The sequence below is a fragment of the Drosophila rhopaloa genome, unplaced genomic scaffold (genome assembly GCF_018152115.1).
Source record: "Drosophila rhopaloa isolate 14029-0021.01 unplaced genomic scaffold, ASM1815211v1 contig_2, whole genome shotgun sequence".
NCBI classification, from domain to species: domain Eukaryota; kingdom Metazoa; phylum Arthropoda; class Insecta; order Diptera; family Drosophilidae; genus Drosophila; species Drosophila rhopaloa.
This window is the reverse complement of record NW_025335083.1, coordinates 15,095,820-15,114,599: the sequence shown is the minus strand read 5'-3', so window position 1 is coordinate 15,114,599 and position 18,780 is coordinate 15,095,820. Positions and strand designations below refer to the sequence as shown.

The 18,780-nt window shown below is 38.5% G+C and overlaps 2 protein-coding genes across 2 annotated transcripts; one reads left to right on the top strand and one right to left on the bottom strand.

Moving 5' to 3' along the window:
* Window positions 1-608: 608 nt before the first annotated feature.
* LOC123037826 (ATP-dependent DNA helicase PIF1-like) lies at window positions 609-1,655 on the top strand. The gene has a single exon (XM_044460457.1). It carries the CDS (start codon window positions 609-611, stop codon window positions 1,653-1,655), a length of 1,047 nt encoding a protein of 348 aa, XP_044316392.1.
* An 11,252-nt stretch (window positions 1,656-12,907) lies between these two features.
* LOC108045505 lies at window positions 12,908-13,751 on the bottom strand. The gene has a single exon (XM_017124856.2). It carries the CDS (start codon window positions 13,680-13,682, stop codon window positions 13,086-13,088), a length of 597 nt encoding a protein of 198 aa, XP_016980345.2. The 5' UTR covers window positions 13,683-13,751; the 3' UTR covers window positions 12,908-13,085.
* Window positions 13,752-18,780: the final 5,029 nt, after the last annotated feature.

Here is an 18,780-nt window from a genome sequence, read left to right as displayed (position 1 = left end):
CGCTCAGAAGGGCCATGGAGGCTGAGGAAAGTAGCGAGGAAAATGTAGATGAGGAGGCCGCAGTTAATGAGGAGTTTAGGGCCTTAGCTTTTCCAGAAATATCTTCTCAAATAAATGTTTTAAACTTAGACGACCGTGTTCAGGAAGTAGATCCGGATAGCAATATCCGCATAATAAAGCTCCCGCCAATTATTTCCCCTGAAAATTTAGCCACCTTAGTTAGGTCTCTTAATTTAAAGCAAAAAACTTTCCTTACGCATGTCTTGCACAATGCAAGGAGAAATGCTAGTTTCCATGAGTTCGTAGGAGGCGGAGCAGGTGTCGGCAAGAGTAGACTTATATCCACCTTATTCCAGTCCCTTTCCAAGGAGTATAATGGTAGAGTAGGATGCGACCCAACTTCTGTTAAAATACTGCTGTGTGCTCCCACAGGCAAAGCTGCTTTTGGAATCGGAGGCTCCACTCTCCATTCCATGTTCTCTCTCCCTGTAAATCAGGCTGGGTCTGCATTTAGGAGTTTAAGCCCTGATCTGTTAAATACCCTGCGTTCAAGATTTATTGATCTTAAAGTTCTTATAATAGACGAAATTTCTATGGTCGGCGCAACCATGTTTTCCCATCTGGACTCTCGCCTTAAGCAAATTTTCTCCAACGTTGATACTCCCTTCGGAGGCATTTCGGTCATCGTGTTCGGCGATCTTAGGCAATTGCGGCCAGTTTGTGATCGTTGGATTTTCCAGCCGCCGTCGCATGATCCATACAGCGCTATATTTGGATCCCACCTCTGGAGTCCTTTTAGGTTTTTCGAGCTCACAGAGATAATGCGACAGCGAGATGACCAGCCGTTTGCAATAGCACTCAACAACATGGCGTCCGGCCAAATGTCGTCTGAAGATATTGTCCTACTTAGAGGCCGTACTTCCGTAGAAAGTCAGATTCCAAATGACGCCATTCACCTTTTTTCAAGCAATCAGGACACAGACCGATACAATAGGGAGAAGCTCAACTCGATTCCCACTGATCAGTTCATTTCGGAAGCCATTGACTCTGTAAAATCTGCACATATTACCTCAGAGCAGGGGAACAGATGTCTGGAACAAGCTAGGGCATTAAAAACATCTGAGACACAAGGTTTGTGTTCCTCGCTCATTTTAAAAACCACTGCTAAATACATGATGACGGTCAATGTAGACACATCAGATGGTCTCGTAAACGGAGCCACTGGTGTCCTTAGGGAGATAGGTTTCAACACGTCCAACTCTCCAAACATTCTTTGGATACAATTTTTAGATGACAGTATAGGAGTAGCTGCGCGATCAAAGTGCAGTCATCGCCAAGAGGCTTCATGGACCCCAGTAGTTAAGATCATAAAAAGCTTTCAGATTAATTCTAACCAGGCCACAACCATTGACCGAAAGCAGTTTCCAGTGGTACCTGCAGAAGCAATAACTATTCACAAAAGTCAAGGCGCTACGTACAGCAAAGTGGTGGTTCACACTAGTCCTAGCATGCAGAGAGCTGCGCTGTACGTAGCCTGTAGCAGAGCCACAAGTGCAGCAGGTCTCTATATTATTGGACCTTTCGTCCCCCAAGATCCGCCCAGGGATCGGCTTCCGAGGAAGAGCTCCGAGAACTGCGTTCCACTAAGTTACTGAGTACCCATTTCGATTGTTTACTCAATAGTCCGAACCTTCATGTCTTTTTCCATAATACGGAAAGCTTGCACTGCCACATTAGCGATGTGTGTTCCGATCAGCTAATGCTAAAGTCTTCCATTCTGTGCTTCGTTGAGGCTTCCACATACTCAAATGAAGCATACGACATTCCTGGCTTCGCCACAGCAGTGCGACTAGATTGCCAGTCAGTAGCTAACGGAGCTCGACCAAAAAGAGGCATTCTCGTATTCGTTCGAAACGAACTCTTTGAGAATGTCAGTCTTTGTTCAAGTGGTCGCTTTCTGGCTAATTCCTCAAATATAGCCTCTCCAGTGTTCGAGTTTGCCATCTTTAGGTACCGGTCTTTAGGGATTGTAGTTATTTATAAAAGTCCGACCTATCCGTTGTTAAAGTTTGAAACAGAGTTTAAGGAGTTATTTCAGCGGCACACATTTTTAAATAGTAATAGTTTAGTGTTAGGAGATTTCAATTTATGCCTTCACTCCATCTCTGGCTGCTGTAGGAGAGTTTTCGATTTTCTGGCAGATGTAAAAGGGTTTAGTTCGTTGCTAGATTTGGACTCGTCGACAACCAATTGCAATACGCATATTGATTGGGCGTTTTCAAATATTTTCGATAATAGGGCCACTGCGCGCACATTTGAGACTACATATAGCTACCACAGTGGTATATTAGTTAGCGTTAGGGAGGCTGAATAGGTAGGGAAAATTGTATATATTATTTTTATAGTATGTATATATTTAAATTAAACAGAAAAAAAAAAAACCCAAAAAAATTAAATAGTTGCATGCACAATTTTTTTATAGTATGTATATATTTAAATTAAATTAGTATGTATATATTTAAATTAAACAAAAAATCAAAAAACAAAAAAAAATTAAATAGTTGCATGCGAAATTTTTTTTATAGTAACTAAATTAAATTTAATCGTAAATTAAATAAAAACAAAAAACCCCAAAAAAATTAAATAGTTGCATGCAAAATTTTTTTATAGTATGTATATACTTAAATTAAACAAAATTTTTTTTTTATTAAAAAAAAAACGCAAAAACCCCAAAAAAAAAAAGAATTAGTAAGGTCAAATAAGTATTAGTAGTATTAGTAGTAAGTACATTAGTATGCCTTCCGTATGTTACGGATAAACAAAATTTTGGGGAACATGGAGATTCCAAACTTGAATAAAGTTTGGCAACTCAAGTCGACTCGTAGGTCCCCAAATTTTATTTTGGTTTGAAAGACCCCGTTGCAAATCAACGGCCTCCACGTGGTGTTCCCTGGGTACCGATTTTAACATAAAAATCGGGAGCTAATTCGAGCGGCGAAAAACATTCAAGAAGGCATATTTATATTAAGTTGTTTAGCTGAGTAACGGGTATCTAATAGTCGAGGCACTCGACTATAGCGTTCTCTCTTGTTTTAAATGTTGTTTTGGATTTCTGTTAATTGGCGGCGACATGTGTTTGTAGATGGGATGGATAGGGTCATAACTTGGCCGTAATTCTGTTGATGCTGTGGTCACTGAAGTGTTCATTTGTGTATGAGGAAGTATCTAGTCGGGGGATTTATTAGAGGCGGCCCAACATCAAATGGCTTCGAATCTGGGATATTGAATAATTTTGGGTCCGTTAGGTGATCCGATTTTGAGGTCGACACAGCCCTGATGATGTGTAGCTTGGATTTCGTCAAGCCAAAGTAATCAAACAAGTGATGGGAAAGTTTTTCGGTCGGATTATAATTGATGAATAATTGTAGTGCTGGATGAAAAGCTTTGAAGTCCTATTAAAATTGCTTTTATTGGATATAGAGATGATGCAGTCGACTGCAACTTAAATATATGTTATAAACCATTTTGGTTTTTTTCTTTAATGAATTTACAGAAAATTTGCAAAGTTTGATTGCGAATAGTAGTTTTCCAAAAGGGGATTATGAGTAATTATTAATTCATTTTAGTTCATTACAGTTGGAATAAGTTGTATATATCAAAAGTAACAGTTTATGAAAAATATAATGTTTTCCTTTTTTTAACTTACAAAAGGAAAACTTTCAAAATCAAATAATGTAGTAAACCAGTAATATGCAAATGGTATTTTAGTACAAATGCTTGCGTTATACAACAAATATAGTCGCTTTAAGTCATAAAATTTGTATTAAAGTTGCAGAAAACATAAAAATCGAAGCCAGTTATGTAACGCCAAACCGATAATAGGATATTCCATTTATGAATGTTTACTTTTCATGAGCTCCATTAGAAGCATTAAATCATTTAAGCCTGCCTGCGGCAGGTTTCCGCTCAAAAGTTCCACCACACTTCCCCCCTTTTAACTTTTGAGACAATCCCCAGTCGAGTTCTCCATTTGCCGGCGGATTGTTATGACTAATAAAATGTTAACATGCAAAACATTCGCGCTAAAAAGAAACCAACGGAACGAAAAAATGTCAAAAGCCAGCAAGTTTTGTTTGTTGTTTCTTTCGTTTGCTCGTATTTTTGATTACGGGCCCACACGACGCTGTTCCTGTCCGGAGAGCCTGTTCTTCTTGTGTGAAAGATCAATGGTCAACTGGCCAGTGTTGTGATTGCGTCTGTCGACCGCCTCACCTGCCCCCAACTGCCCCACCTGCCCCCACCTGCTGCATGATTCATTGGCCTGAGTTACGAGGCTGTGCCAATTCTTTGGCACTTTGCCTTTGATTTCTGGCTTTCGGGGCGCGTGCCTGTTATCAGTGGCCAGAGTTCCAGAGTTATTCCGCACAACGGTTACTGACAGCTCCCGGAAAAGGTAGAATCGGAGAAATCCCAATGGATTGGTCTTGCAGAAAAAATGTTTCATCAATTTTAAGACATTACACTTTGAGTAAAAGTGGTCCTTACGCTAAAGACTTTTTCAAAAAAGTTTACTTACCATTTATTTTATAATTTAACATTTAAAATTTAAAAACTATAGAACATATAATTTCATGCATTAAATATTTACACAAGGATTCATTGAACGTGTATTTTGAATTGTTTCCTGGTTAACATAGTCATCATCAAAGATATCTTTCAAAAAATCTATATTTTATTAATACGTTTACATTAGTTTCTACAATTACATGTTTATAAAATGTACTATTCTTATCAATAATCGGATTAAGTATAGCCCTTGATTAAGGGGAAATTTGCGTTACTTTTTTTTAGAGTGCAGCTACTGAAAAGGAGGAGAAGTGAAACGCCAATGGATTTTACTTTGTATGTTTTCTCGGGGATATTGCCCAACAGAAGGCATTTCAGGGCAGCTCAGGTTACTGCCCATTTCCAGGCCCGTCGCTTTCACCTCATTCTCTCGACTTTTTGGTCTATTCAAAGGGCCGCCAAAAGCTTCGGGTTTTCCCTATCAATTAAACTCATTACTTCGCCCCGTTGCAGCAGCCGACTCAATTAAAACTCATTAAACCATTTACCATATTCATAAAATAACAATAAGGCGAAAAAAGCGCCACGCCGCCCAGTTGCATGATGGCCATTGGAAATGCAGCCTAAAAACCAAGAAAAAAAAACCAAAAGCCCCTAATGCATTTGTCATGAACCTGCCTGGGTCAGACCCTCTTTGGCAGCTTCAAACACAAATCGACCGACGATCCAAGATATTCGACCTGCTCTCCATTGTGCACATGATGAGGCTGGGACCCGCGATGGCCAAGATTTCCGACCGGGGAGATTCCAGAGACCTCAACCCCGTTGGCGGCCGTGGCTGCAAGTACACGCTAATGGTCAACAACTACCAAAGCAATCGGGGGCTGAACTTTGGCTTAAAGGTATCGAATTTGGAATACCTGGGCTTTTAAATCAGTGAATATAATTCAGGAATTTTACAGATATTTTTTGAAGAATAACAAAGCCAACAAATGGTAACTTATGACTTTTTGTTTTATTTTTCATTCTTAAAAATATGATATATAGTCAAAAATATCAAATACATTACCTTAAAGAGCCAGAGATACATATAAAACATTTTTTTTAAGGCAACAGCTAAGATTTAAGTGGTCTTTTTCAAAAAAGTATATAACCAGCTAAAAAAAATATGAAATTAATTAAACGTACTAAAAGAACTCACCATTTTCAAAAGATTTTTGATATAATATTAAATGTATTTTTTACTGCATTAATTTAAACCAAGAAAAATTAAAAAAATTCCCACACAGAAACATTAAATATGCCCCACCAATACCCTAGAAAAATGCAACAAGTATGCTAACTGCAACAAACTCGCCGGCGCACGCTGCCAACATTATAAAGAAATTGTAATAACAATAATGGCTCAATAATTTATTGATAAACCCCGAGAGTTGAAGTCGCCGTTTGAAATTGTAGGCAGGTCACCTTAATTCTATCCATGTATACAGATACTTATAGCCAGATATTGGGGGATATAAATATATGTGTGTGTGTGTGTGTTTGTGGACAACGGTACTTGATTTGATTTTTTTTGGTAACTTCATTTCATGCGGAGAGCGCAGAGAAGAGAGCGCGTAGTGGTAAGACAAAAAAATCGTTTAGCCAAGAATCGTGACTCCCACATTTTAACCCTTAACCCCGGCCACGAGCGAATGAAGTTAACTTTTTTTTTGGGGCCCCGCAGTTCAAGCCACCGCCACAAGCCAAAAGCTAGAGAGAGAGGGGAGACAAACCCCAGTTTGGTTGATTTTTGGTGGCTTTCTTTGCATGAAAATATAAGCGAAAATAAAACAGTGGATTCGGATTTGTATATCAACAACAATAATAAAATTTATTACCTTTACCCTTTTTTTTGGGCAAATTCTTGGTCTCAAAATGTCAATAAATCATACATATTTTTGTTTCGGTTTTGTTTTGCGGAAGGAGAGCTTTCTTATATAAAGAGTTTGGTCGGGGCACTTGCAACTTTGCGGCACGAGTCGGTGCATTGTGTGGCTTCAAGGATGTTAAATTTTGGGGGTTTGAACTGATGATGTTGTACAACTTAAAAAAATGTATAAATATTTTAAACTAATTGAATATAAAACAAGAAAAGAGGCAGACTTTTGCTAGTGTATATACACTAGCAGCTGTTAAAAAATTAAATAAATAAAAAAACAATAAAACTATATAGATTTTTCGATACATTTAATAAGTTGATCTGGCCTAGAGAATTGATCCACAATTAATTTGAGGTATGCCACTTTGTAATCGGATGTCTGTAAGAAAAGTTATGAGCTTAGAAATTCAAGTTTTTAACACTTTCCTGCAAAGCCAATTTTCGAAAATTTGGAAAGGGGTGACATCATTAAAAATGACGAAAAATCGACCCAAAAATAAAAAATAAAGTAAAAACACAGATTTTTAGAGAATTAAGCCACAATCATTTTGATATATGTCACTTTATTATCGGATATTTGTAAGAAAAGTTATGAGCTTAGAAGTGCAGTTTTTCGGCACTTTTCTGCAAAGCTATTTTTCAATAATTTGGTAAGGGGTGACATCATTGGAAATGACGAAAAATCGACTAAAAACAAAAAAATAAAGTAAAAACGCAGATTTTTAGAGAATTAATCCACGATAATTTTGAGGTATGGCACTTTGTAATCAGATGTCTGTAAGAAAAGTTTTATATTTGTTAATTTGTAACTTATTTGCTAAAAATATAACGACATTGCTCCACTTTTGCTGTTAGTTTTCATGAATTTTAACATCTTGAAAGTTTATAAAACGGCCTTTCCCTGATAATTTCCAATGGAATCTTACATATTCTTTAAGTTTGTTTCCCCCTTTTTCCGAAGGGTCCAACCCAACTCTGTTGAACATTCCCGAATACATCCCCTGGCGAAAAGTCGGACACATCAAAAGTATCCCTTGCAGCACTTGTTGCAGTTTTCACCGAATCCTCACACATGCCGAGGTGTAAATGAAAGTCAGATTTACGCAATTTGCCTCCAGACCTTGTAGTGGACAGGGTTTTCGGGGGGATGACTTCAAGGGGAATCCCGGGGGCAGGGGAGCCACCATCGTCACGGGGTCTCTCATTTTTATGGGTAGCAGCGACATGCAAATTGTGTAGGTAACATTTTTGAGCGTGTTCTAATTTACAAGCGAGTGGAACCGAAAGGAACCAAATTCGAAGCCAATCACGTCAGCGTTTGCCAAAGAGAAGGAAGCCGGCAAAAAGGTGGCCAAAACGAGGGGGTCTAGAAGGGGGGATTGCACAGGTTACGTGCTTGTAAATTCAAATTTGGCTGCGTTGTTGGCCAGCCGCTTGTTTTCGTGGTTCATTGAGCCGTGTTTCGTGCATAAATTAATGAAATATGAAAAGGAGCTGGCTCGCTTCGGTTTCTTTGGGACCGCACACAATGTCCAACATGGTTTATTAATTCAATTTGTGCCTAAATTAACGTGTAAGTGGTTAATATTGAGTTACTGCACTTACCACGGCAAAGTCAACCGACAAAAATCAAGGGAATATAAAAAAGAAAAAAGTAATTAACACTTTTTTAGGATCGAAGTTTTGTATACTCTTAGAAGGAATTTTTGCCGATAGTGATATGGTGCCCATAAGAGGATCACTTAAGGAAATAGGGTATAACTTTCAGGTTGTGTTTTTATCATCATAAAAAACACATTCAGAATTTAAAAAGTCTCCACAATATAATTATTGAATGTTATTCAATCTCAGACAACTGAAAAGAAGGATTTTAAACTTTTTATTTCTAAATAAAAAGGAATTCAAAAAATGCAAATACCCTCTACAAGAGTATAATCATACAAAAATATAAAAAATCAAGAGCAAGAGCAACAGGAGAGTTTCCTTTTTGCCAGTTGCGTGTGCCACTGCCATCGTCTTGGGCATTTGGCCTGGGATTTGGCCACGATTTGGGTTTGGTTTTGCTCCCGACATGCGTTTTTGATATGAGCATTTAGATTATTGCCTTGGTGTGGCAATAAAATGCGCGGAAAACGATAGCCAGACACGGATTTCGAAGCCTAATGTGGAGCACTTGAATTACGATTGCGTTTTTGATACACAGTTTTGCATCTGGCTTTCGAAAACGGTCGTGGAATCGTATCGAAATCAATCAAATGTAATATTGACAGGTCGCTGCCGCTTAAGCCGTTGGTATTTTTTGTGCCTTATCGCCGGGCCCATGTGTCGCCATATCTTTATGCCCATCTGGCGGCAATTTTCATGCCTGAGTTAAGCACTCGCTTAACGCCCCCATAAGCCTTGACTAATTGGCAAGGAAATCGCTTTTCCGATAAATGTTATAAAAGCCTTCAAATGACTAACTATTTCTTTTTTTCGTTTTTTTGTTATTATTTGTTTCTGGCCATGCAATCGCTGAAATTGTGACAAATTTAAAAACATTTTCAAATATTATTTATCGCATGGTGTACGCATGTTGAATGCGCAATTCACGCAGGCAGTTGCTGTTTACTTAGTTTGGGGGATTTGTTCAAAATCGAACGCGAAAATCGACAACAAGCATTTTGTCTAGCCTGCCATGTTCGATTTGGCCTCAACTTACTTTTTTTGGGGCAAGCTATATTCGTGGGGCATGGAGATGGGAAGTGGGAGTTGCGGCTTCGGTCAATGGCAATGAGAAAAGTAGTATGCAAATTAAATCGATCAAATTTGATTATCTATTTAAATACATTTAACTAAAGGAAATTAATGGGATTTATCTTAGTCAAATTATAACGAGTTTAAAATTTTAATTTAATGTTGATACACGGCAAATTATCTATACAATTTTTAAATTGAAATTTCAAGTAACAACTTTCTATTTTTTTAAAAAGTTTAAGACTAACCTAAGATTTTTGTTTTAAAGGCAAATTTACTTGTTATATTATTCTAAATACCTTTAAACATTTTTGTAAAAATACGGTATACATAATTATCTCAAAGATTTATTTACCTCTTAAAACCATCTCGTATCTTTTGAAGCGTTTGAAAATTCTTTAGTTTTTGGCATGTTGCGAATTTTGGCAATCCCAACCATTAGCCGCTATCACAACTGACAGTCATGACTGGGCCATTAGACCATTAGCCACTAGTTTGGGCAACCCTGACATCTGCCAAGCCCCTGCGAAGTCAGTCTAGTTTAGCATTTGATTCATGGGGGGCCACCACCCGCGCCAGTCCAATCAGCAAATCATTAACAACTAATTAAATTATATAAAAGAGCCATTAATTAAGCCTTAAACTCAAGGCGGCCGAGAATAGATTTGCCAGCGTTTCCCTTTCACTTTACAAGGAAACAGAATCCGATCAACAAGCGGCGAACAAATAATGACAAGAACTTTGCGCTAAACTTTTGCACTTTGACACCCAACTGTGAACCCGGCCCACTCCCGTATCCAATAAACCTTTTTTTAAAGGCACGCTTTGTGCGGCGGCAGTTGTAAATATTTAATAACTACATTAATAACAGCAATGACAACGGCTGCAACAGTAATAACAACAATAATAACACGCGCTGCAATTTGCCAGAGCTGCAGCAAAAAAACTACCGTTTTTGGCCACGTTTGCTCAACTCAAACTCGGGCTTGAAACTCAGACTCTGACTCGACCACATGGAATGAATGAATGTCATTAATTTGACAACAGAAACCGTTAAATCAGCAATTCAATCACCTGGTCAAAGCGGACTTCCACACCGAGAAAAAAATCATTAAAGTGCTCATCCTTTTTATAATATTGACAAGATAGATTTATGAAAAAGGTGTGACCCTTTTAAAACCTTTTGTGTCGTGTGACCATGATTAAAAAAGGCGGACTTGTTTTAGGACATTTTCCAACATATCAACATATTTGTTCTTAATATAAATCATAAAATGAAAAAAATATAGTTAAGTTTATGTTACCAGCTAGAAGTTAAAATTAAGCTAACATTTTTAAACTGATGCTGATTTTTTTTGTACAGCCAAGTGGTGCGACAAAGAAACTGTTCTCGCTCTCGCGGGAATCCCTCTCTTTCTGTTTCTCTGACTTCTTTTTTTTTGAGACGGCGTGAGTCTTAAATTACCAACCTTGCCACAATTTCAATGCGCATTCGCATTCGAATTTGTTTGCGGTAATTGGCCTCTGAGTTTGCCATTTCAGTGGCTCAAAAGGGGGTGGTGGTGCGGGTCGGTGGGTGGTGTACTGAGGGTCGGGGGTCCAGCTGTTGGTGGTGGCTACTGAAACCGCCGCACCCACAAACGATCGGAACAAATGCAATAGCAAAAGCGGACCTGTGTACAGTGACTTAAGGTGGCAGTAAATGCCTTGCAGCTATTTTTTATGCAGAAATCTAGTGTTCACATTTGGCTAATAATGTTATAATGTTCAAAAAAGTTTATGGAACTGTAAAATTGTTCTAATATTTATCTTAATGAATGAATGTTCGTGCTATTCATTAACCCGCTTAAATTTTAGAGCAATTTTTATTTGCATTATTATTTTGAAACAAACCTTTTTATTAGCCCAATAAAAGAACAAATGTAAGAATTGCAATGTATTTCGCTTTGTTTAACTAAACTATGTTTTTTTGTAGTTTTATTTTTAACTCAAATATAATAAAAAATGTTCTGTAACTAAAAACTAATCATTTTTTTCTCATAAAATAAGAATTGATTGGATTTTTTATTAATGAGCTCTAAAGTTATTTATGGATCATAAAAAATATTTCCCTGCTTTATGGTTATTTCTGACACGATTAATTTTGAGCCACTGTGCGAGGGAGTTCGCCTTTTGCCTTTCAACTTCTGTGGCTGCTGCTACAGGTGTCTCCAGTCGCCAGTCGTCGATCTCCGGTCTCCGGGTTGGCGTTCTCCTCGATTCTCCCCCGTGTCAATGACAGTTCAATGTGCCTGGTTGATGGTTGTTTTTGGCGTCGTTGTTGCCGGTCTGGCAACAGTTGTCGCACATGCAAATCGTGACTGTTGTCCATCACAGTTCTCCGGAGCCTCAGAGCCTCGGAGTTGCCAAACTTGCCAGTCAGTCAGTTTGTCAGTCAGTCAGTCAGTCAGTAGTCGGCTCTGTAATTTTTTGTCTCTGCTCTGTTGATTTTTTGGTAGTTGCACATGCGGCCCGAGTGATTTGTTTAAGACGTTTTGATTGATTATTGGTGCGCATGCGCCAAAGCGACGACAAATCTGCCGAATCTTTGTTCGGGAAATTTTTAAAATATTTTTGTAATGATCGATTTGATGAAACTTGATCTCAAGGGAATCAAATTATTTTTTATTTAAAAGATCTTTAATTTATTAACTCTGAAGACTTGGTTAGCTAAAAAGTAAATTTAAGCTTACTCTTTTATTTGAAAATGACTTCAGTAATATACATATATTTTAATTTTAATTTAATATTAATTTTAAATCAATTTTTAAAGATACCCTTGATGAGTAACACATATTCAAAAATTGATCCGTATTATTTCTGTGTTGCCACATCTTTGTTATGGCCCAGTCATGCGCCAAAAAAGAGCGGCATTTATTAATTATTCTGACCCAGAATTCATACGAATCTGAGTATCGGAAATCTGAGAACAGAAACCGAAACCAGAAACGCGAACAACGCCGGTGTATGAGTTTTATTTTTAAGCTCGACGCGCGTTTGTTGTCAGTTTGAGTTTGAAATATTTACCACCTGTGATGAATAACGTTACATTTGCGTTGATTGTTTTTTATCCGTGATTTATCGAGAAGTTCGAGTACCAGCACCTCCATCGATGGCCATGCCCACATAATGCTGATTACTCAGGTGTCTGGGGTGCGTGTCGGCTTGTTTTCTGATTTTCGAATCTCCTCCTTTTGGAGGCCCGTGTACCGTTAATTAATTTGCAAGTCTCTGCCTCGTCGCCGTATTTTGTTGTTGCCTCTGTTTTCGGTTTCGTTATGTGTGTGTTTTAGCCGGAATTTGTAGTGCAAAGTGCACACCGGGTGGCATTCGTCAGGCGATTGGATACGTGGAAATGGGTTTATGCGGGACACAGATTGCACGAAGAAGATATCAAGGAAACCTAATGAGATTGCAGTAAAATAAATATATGTAAACTCTTATACGTTTTATTTTATTACATTTTAAATCTTTTTTATGGTTTACCTAATGTTATTCAACAGAGTTTTTGATTTCATTTTGAGTACTAACAATGTTTAAAAGCTACCACCTTCAGCTAAAATAATTTAATTTAATTTAATTTTTCTTTACAACTGTTGGTTGTGGAATTATTAAATTATCTCAGATTAAATAAAAAGTTAATAATTTGTGACTTTAATTTTGTCTGCCCAAATTTTATTTATAATGCTTTTAGGCTTACATATTTTAAATTAATTTTCATTTTGCCATTGACTTTACATACACCTTTTCATTTGCACTAAAACTTTTAAAACCACATTCAATATCTCTAAAATATAATTTAGGTAAAATAAAAATAAAATCGTTACTTCTTGGGTTTGTTGGCCAATCGAAGCTTTGATATGTTGGGGGTGACCCCATTGGAGATATTTGGGGTTATCATAGTGGCCCTGGAGGTGGGTGGTGCCCTTGGAATATTGGAGGGGACTGGCGATGGCAAGGTTGCCTTATAATCGGACTTGGCCCTTGGTTTCGACTTGTTGGTCTTAAAAGATTGGAATTTCTGCTTTTGGGGCTTTCTTTTAACACCTGGATTTAGGCGAGTGGACAAGTTCAGGACCCCTTGAACCAAAGAGTTCTTCAGCAAGGAATCCCCAGGTGCTGCTACTGAGGGTGATGGCAAATTGGTTGAGTTCACAGTCATTCCATGAGCACTGATGGATCGGCTTAGGGCCTCCGCCTCCTGATTGGCCTCCTGTTGCCCATCCCGCATCATCGTGCTGATCCTTTCGCGCTGCAAACGCTCCTCCACCATGCGATTCCGCTGGGTGGAGCGGATGTGCTCGAACTCCTGCCAGAAGTTGAAGCTGATTTCCGCCGAGTTGCGGGTAATTTCAGTTTGTAACTCCTGGGCCAGACTCCTGTCCCGGGGGATCTCTTCCCGGCTGATCATACGCGACATGACAATGGAGATTTGTTGTCGGCGGCAATCGATATATATTGCTGGAATTTGGAATAATGATTTAACTGGTGTTCCTTTTGAAAGAAATATCATGGGTAAAAATAAAGCTAAGTTCTTTTAATCGTTAAAATAAAGTGTTTTTTAATGAAGATTTTTTAGAGTATGTTTTTGAACTTCAATTTAAGAGCAAGTTCATTTAATAATAAAATAATATTACCAAATAAAGGAATAACATTTTAACAGTTTTTTTTGTATTTACATTTCCAACATTTTGGGCCCTTCAATGTCGACATTTTTGAACAGATATTTTGGAACTATTACATTCTAATATCACAAAAGGTGAAATATGTCTTAATATCTCAACCATTATCCGGGCTGCCCAGCTCCACACTCACTTGTCTGCAGGTTGAAATGCCGTCTTGGACAAACAAACAAAACACGGCACTCGAACATGACGTTCGTTGTCGGGAGGCGATTTTGATCGATGTGCGTTTTCTAATTGCTGCCAACTTTCTTCTTAATTGTGGCAAGAAAAATGAGGCCCGTATCGAAATGGCATGAAAAGCACAACGAAAACAGCGCGAGGTGGGGGAGAAATTGTCTGCATATAAAGAATATTTGTGGTTATTTGGGTTCTCCCGCAGCTCCCCCGGCTTCCTCGATCAATCATGTGTACGATAGAAGCTCGAAAACTTGGCCCAATTGTTAAGGCAAACAATGACGCGATACGATCGCCTTGGTCAACTCCATTTAGCTCCAAAATGAAAACAAAATTGCAGCCTTTTGGCTGGGTGATCTTATATTTATACCCGTTACTCGTAGAGTAAAAGGGTATATTGTATTCGTGCAAAAGTATGTAACAGCTAGAAGGAAGCGTTTCCGACCCTATAAAGTATATATATTCTTGATCAGGGTCACTAGCCGAGTCGATATAGCCATGTCCGTCTGTCCGTCTGTCTGTCCGTCTGTCTGTCCGTCTGTCTGTCCGTCCGTCTGTCCGTCTGTCTGTCCGTCCGTATGAACGCTGAGATCTCGGAAACTATAAAAGCTAGAAGATTGGAATTTTGCATGCAGATTCTAGGAGTTCCTACGCAGCGCAAGTTTATTTCAAAAAGGTGCCACGCCCCCTTTAACGCCCACAATCGCTTATATACGATTTTAAAAATTTAAATATTTCGGAAAAGTAAAAATGCAGTTTTATTGTGTTTATCAATACCTATCGAAATGTTGAAGAAATTTTTCAAATCGGACCATTCGTTAAAAAGTTATGCGTGATCAAAGTTTCTATCTCCATCTCCCTCGCACTCCCTTTACCTGAGTAACGGGTATCTGATAGTCGGGGCACCCGACTATAGCGTTCTCTCTTGTTTTTCCTCTTTTTTGTCTTTATGTTTTTTTTGTTGGGCGTAGGATATCGGTGATCTTTCTGGATCCCCCGCTGTGCACTTGTCGAAGCCAAGAGTTCAATGCGCGGCTACCAGCTCACAATTTATCCTTTATGGCTTTTGTTTCTGCAGAAGTGAAAACAAAAGATTGTCATCGGCGGGAAAGGAAAGGGACGCGACGGCGGCGGCGGCGGCCATTGGTATATTTTGCATATTTCCAGGCCGTGCTCATATCGCACTCTAATTGGGTGAAAGTGCCCTCTCCGCGGCTTAGAAAGTGTGACACTCGGTGCTCTCCCATCATCATCACCATAATCATCATCTTTGTCATCATCAGCTGGCCAGCAGTCGAACTTACTGCCAGAAGAGTCGTCGCTCAGAGCCTGTCAAATCAATATCTATGGCTATAGCTTATACCTGTGGCTGCGGCTATATAACATACATCACCCGCATATATAGGCATCGCCAGCAATCAGGCGGACAACAAAAGCCGGGGCCGGCTCAGAAATATTCCCAGGCCAGGAAAACTAGAACTCAAAATCATACATCACAAGCAATTACCGGCTAAAATGCGCCAGAGTAAGCCCCCTACGACCGATAGTTGCAGCAACTTGCCAGCAAGCCTGCGACTAACCTTGGTCGCTAGTTAAAGCCCGCAAAAAAATCGAATAGTGGGCAGCTATTATTACTGTTGTGATTACCCTGAAAATTGGCCGAATATCTTGGCTATTAGGCAAAGGTTGTTAACACAGATCGGATTCAGAAATATGTACATGAGGTTTTAACAAACTAAATATCGAAATAATTTAATAAAGTTAAATTGTATATGTTCATTCGAAAAATTTTACAAGGTATTTTTATTTATTGAATAATACAATAAATAAATAATAATATTTTAAACATTTTTAAGTTTTTTAAGAGAGAGTAACAAGTATTTGAATTTAAATAATGGATATTTAATTAAGCTTATCTGAATATTGGGGTGATGCTTAAAGCACACTTTTTTTTACTATTTTATCAAATATTTATTAAATAAATGGATGGCTATTTTATATGGATACATATTTTTTTTGACGTTGATGCACTATGATTAACGAAAACATAATTTTTTTTTCAAAGAAATACAAGCAAAATATAAAATATTCATTTTTTTTTTGGAATTTCAACCAAAATCTCGTAGAGCATTCCCTCTTCAGTATCTGAACTTAGGGTTAAGCTTATTCCCCGCGCCCTTCCTTCGATCATGCCCCTTGCTGTTGTTGTGTATGCTGGGCATGCATCATCATACCATCATCCCATTATCACATACCACAGGCCGAGCCAAGGCGAGTCGGTCCAGGTGAGTCCAGAGCAGGCCACGAGGATTGGATTGGGCTCCTCCTTGGCTTTGACCGACTGAGGCGGCACTTGAATGCCTGGCATGAAATAAATCGCGTGTTTATTGTGCCAGCGGCGATGGCAGCGCTCTCGACGATCGCTTCAATGTTGCACATGGAAAATTGAACGCAATAGAATGCCACTAATCGATCGGGCCGAAGAACTGGATGCTGTGGATAGTGGATGCCCCCAGCTACAGGCAGCTAAAAACAGAAAAAATGAAATGTTTTCAAGTTCAAATGCAAGGTGCGGACTGAAGTGAAGTAAAGTGAACTGAAGTGAAGTGAAGTGAAGGAGTGCCGAGTCGCATGGCGGTTCGGAGCGACTGGCGCAAGCAATCTCGAAATAATCTAAACGATTTGGCGAAAATCACGTCGAGCATCGTCGGCATCGGCATCCACCTGTTACGTCGAGCTCATTTTTAATGCCCCCAAAACGAAGGAGTTTGAGTTTCGAGCCCGAAAGGAGGCAAACGGCCGGCCGGCATCGAGAGCAAATTGCAAAAGCCAAATTCAACGAATGCCGGCGCACAGTTTGGCATAATAATGAAGGCGCAATCAACTGGACGGTTGGCCAGCGGCTGGTATTCTGCTGCTGCTGCTGGTGATTCTCTAGAATCAGCTAAAAGACTCCTTACACAAGGAGAAAAGTGGGCCAGGGATTGTTAGAAAATATGCCTGCTATTTCAAATATTCTGTGTATGGATGGGAACTCTTTTTAATCACCCATAAAAATCCTGAGACTTTTGTTAAAGAGAAAATTATGGAACGTAGCAGGTGGTTATTGCGAAGCAGGAGACACAATCTGAAAAGAATCGAGTGCATCTTAAAAATGAAAACAAAGGACTTAGACAACGAACTTGATAGACACTCTGTAAAATATAGATTTATTATTTGAATTAAATTAACCATGCATTATCAAATGTTTGATAAAATAATTAATAGTTTAATAAGCTATTATTTTAAGAAGCTTATAAATAAATCTTGCATTTAAAAACAACTTATTGAAAAAAGTTAATATTTCAAAATATTTATAATATATACATATATACTATTTGAGAAAACTTTGAATTGTATAATTAAACTCTTTTTTTTAAAGGCTTTTATAATTCAGCTAACTTTCCCACAGTGTGGTCGGGAATGTTCAAGATGAGGCCAGGTGAGGGTGCATTGCACAGATTAAACATTATTTCTGTTTTCTTCATTTTGGGTTTATCTACCAATACAATGCATAATTTCTCGCTGCTGGCCTGGACCTGATATTCCCGAGTCTGTGGCTGTGGGTCCCGGCTCGTTGTGGTGTTATTCTAAACGGCTTTTAGACAAAAGCATCAGCCGGGTTGGCCAAGTTCACCTCACGCTGCCAATCAATCAATCACGGCCAAGAAGCCTAGTCATCTGAGCATCTGCCGACTCTCCGCTCTTTGAGCCTGGTCAAGTGTAATGGTTTTGTCATGATGCAGCATTTAAGCTGCCGCCGTTGATTGATGCGGCAAGAAGTGGCCACAAGAGTGGCGAGTTAGGAATTTCACACCATCAGATCACCTCTGTTAAGAGTGGATCTATGGAAATTTTCTGCCGTACACTTGTCAGTCATTTCTCTCCGTTAGTTGCTTAGCCGAGACGAATTGTGATTTCGAATGGGAATACAAAGAGTTTTTCACAGTCTTAGAAAATCAACTGCGTCCAGGCATTAAGAAAATCCCACAATTAAGTGATACAAGACTGGCATAAGTCTTACTTAATGAATCCTTATAAAAAGAAAAACAAAAACTAACTAAATTAAAAAAATATTAAATGCAAAAGAGAAACAAATACGAGGTAAATTATTTAATAATAAAAGGGCATTTTTCCTAAAAAACTGCAAGTGATTAACAAAATATAATTCTAAAATTTTATATTTTAAAATGGTAAGGAACACATAAATTTCCACTAACATATTTCTTCTCTAATTAATACCGCATATTGCCATTTCCAAATCAGCCTTAAAACCTCTTAAGCGCAAAATTAGTTAAACTTTTTCTTTCTACTCCTATCAGAGTTTCGTTAGCCAAGACACTAAAACGATTTATATTCGTAATTAATGATTGATACGCTTTTGATTTGCAAGCAATTTCGAATGAGGAAAAAATCATAAAACACTGGCCGTTAAATCCCAATGCCACCTGCAAGGCGGCGTCGTCGGCATATCAAATCAGCAAAATCAAAACAAAATTAATTGACGACAATTGTGGCGAGCGAGCAAAATGTGTGGCAACCACTAAAACTGCGGCAAAACAGAGAAAAATAGTAATTATAGCAACAACGACTGCAACATCGACAGACGTCAATTGTCTA

Coding starts and splice junctions, on each gene's coding strand:
- LOC123037826 (XM_044460457.1), top strand. CDS start 609: ATGTTTTCCCATCTGGACTCTCGCCTTAAGCAAATTTTCTCCAACGTT.
- LOC108045505 (XM_017124856.2), bottom strand. CDS start 13,682: ATGTCGCGTATGATCAGCCGGGAAGAGATCCCCCGGGACAGGAGTCTG.